The 2,302-nt window shown below is 57.7% G+C and overlaps 2 protein-coding genes across 2 annotated transcripts in view; both read right to left on the reverse strand.

Moving 5' to 3' along the window:
* Positions 1 to 24: 24 nt before the first annotated feature.
* Positions 25 to 689, reverse strand: MCYG_08388 (uncharacterized protein; the record flags this gene model as incomplete). The annotated part of the gene is made up of 2 exons (XM_002843259.1): positions 25 to 534; positions 678 to 689. 2 exons carry the CDS (start codon positions 687 to 689, stop codon positions 25 to 27), a joined length of 522 nt encoding a protein of 173 aa, XP_002843305.1.
* A 405-nt stretch (positions 690 to 1,094) lies between these two features.
* MCYG_08389 (condensin complex subunit 1) overlaps positions 1,095 to 2,302 on the reverse strand; it is a gene marked incomplete at both ends in the record, with an annotated part of 3,901 nt that continues 2,693 nt past the window's right edge. The window contains 2 exons of the mRNA XM_002843260.1: positions 1,095 to 1,295; positions 1,352 to 2,188. Coding sequence (XP_002843306.1) covers positions 1,095 to 1,295; positions 1,352 to 2,188 — 1,038 coding nt within the window. The remainder of the gene's footprint in view (positions 1,296 to 1,351; positions 2,189 to 2,302) is intronic.

Below are 2,302 nucleotides of genomic sequence, written 5' to 3' on the forward strand. Positions count from 1 at the left end.
TGGTCGACTGTCCGCAGCGTGGCATCACCGCCCGCGGCTTCGACCCAGATCAGCGCCAAGTTCACCGGCACCAGCGTCCGCGTCACTCCCGGGCAGCACAATCTCGGGATCTTCATCACCCTCGCCCGCCGGGACAACGAGGAGTACCGGCTCACCCACCCGGCCGCCCACCTCGGCGGCCTCCTGCGTGGCTCCCTCTCCGTCTCCGTGGCGGACACCTGCTACGTCACCTGCCCCAAGACCAGGACCAAGGCCATACTGCAGTACCTCGAGGACGGCTGGCTCGGCAAGGCCCAGCACAGGGTCTCCGGCGCCATCTTCCGCTACGACCCCGACAGGGACGACAGGACCCGCCTCAGGGACGTCCCGCCCGCAGACCTCCTGGCCGAGATCCAGGGCTCCTGGCACGACCAGATCTACTTCAGCCTGCCCGGCTCGAGGGACAAGCACCTCCTCGTCGACGTCGCCCCTCTCTTCCCCGCCGCCAAGATCACCCCGCCCGCCGACAAGCAGCTCGCGTACGAGTCCCGCCGCCTCTGGTCCGACATCACCGCCGCCATCAACGCGAAGCAGTACTCCCTCGCCACAAGGCTCAAGCACGAGCTGGAGGAGTCCCAGCGGTCCAAGGCCGCCCTCAGAAGGGAAACCAGCCGCGAATGGGTGCCGCGCTTCTTCACCGTAGCAGACATCCAGGCCGGCAGACCCGATCTCACCGACGACGGCAGAGACGCCCTCGACAGGCTGCACAGAGACGTCTTTGACCTCGACGAAAGGACCAGTACCAGCGGAGAGCGCTAATCCATCTCTCTCCTGCCCTTCGAGGACGCCAGACGTCTATCCTCTTTACTCCCCTTTACTCATTACTCGTCTACGGACAAGACGATAGACTTAATTACCCTTTAGGAGGCCCGCGGCCGGCTCGCATTACCTACATCAAGGAATAAAGAACTCCTGACGATACATGGTCAGGCCGGTGCATTGTACACACAGGTTGCATATAATAAAAATAGTATAGTCCCTTTTCCATGCAAAGAATATAAAAATAACCTCCCAGCTAATATGCAAACCCGCGCTGGTAATGCGATGTAAATCATTCATCCGTTCGCCTTGACAACCTTGAACCCCGCTGCCACCGTCTTCGTAATCTCCTCGTTCTTGTGTGGCAGCAGGCTCAGGGCGTACGCTACGTCGTTCCACTGCTTCTCCGTCTCGCACCTCGTCAGCCTCGCAGCCAGCTTGTCGGCCAGTTGCTTTGCGTGTTTGTCCTGGCACCCATACTTGTCAGACCTTCTATACTCGGAAATATAAAGCAGACAAATATAAAGCAAGACAAATATAAAGCAAGACATACCTTTTCAACAAACCCGGCGAGGAACTTCACTATCCTCCTGAGCGACTCTTCCTCCAGCGACTTCTCGGTGCTGAGCAGGCTGAACATGTCCACGAAATGGTTGTACACGGCATTGTCCTTGGTCGAAAGCTCCGTGAAGAACATGCGTGCCAAGTCTGCAATTTTCTTGTCCTCGTCTTCCAGACACTTCGCCATTTCTCCTAGCTGACCCTTCACCTTGATCTGTCCCGCCAGGATGAGGAAGGTGAGCGTCATCAGACAGGTTCGCTTGACCGAGACGTCGTCGTCGTTGAGCCGTCGGTAAAGGAAGTCCGTGTTTTCGTCGATGAGGTGGTTGAAACAGACCGCCATGTCCCCGAGTGCTATCACGGCATTGCTCCGGATGATCGGATCGTCAGAGCGCTCCATTATCGTGATAAGGAGTGGCAGGTTGCTCTCGCAATACTCGGCTGAGACGCACATCAGCTTGGCCATGCAGAGGGTCGCGGTGGCCTGGAGATTCTGGTCGGGGTAGGCCGTGTTGTTGGAGCATATTTCCGTCACCAGCGGCCCAAAATGCGTCAGCAGTGAGTTCTCGCCATACAGCAGCTCCCTCTCTCGGATATGAGCCATGGCTTCCGTGAAGTCGTCTTCGGTGGTTCCGCCGATCAGGTCAAGCTCGTCGTCCCCGGCGGCGTCGTCTTTCTTCTCCTGAGCAGGGTTGGCAGCCTTCTCTTTTTCTTGCTCTGCTTTTCTCCGTTTGAAGTCAAGTTCGCAAAGTTCAAGGTGAACGATTTGCTTGATTGCGATGTGGCCGACAATAATCAGGAGCTGAGATAGCCCGATAACGCTGGCCTTCTGTCGCGCTGCGTTGTTATCATCGGCGGGGGTTGTTGCTGCTGTTACCGCTGACGCGGACGATGCTGATGAGGGACGGTCCCCCTCGCTATCTGTTCTTTGGTGTGCATCTCG

Source organism: Microsporum canis, genomic scaffold, assembly GCF_000151145.1.
Source record: "Microsporum canis CBS 113480 supercont1.8 genomic scaffold, whole genome shotgun sequence".
NCBI lineage: Eukaryota > Fungi > Ascomycota > Eurotiomycetes > Onygenales > Arthrodermataceae > Microsporum > Microsporum canis.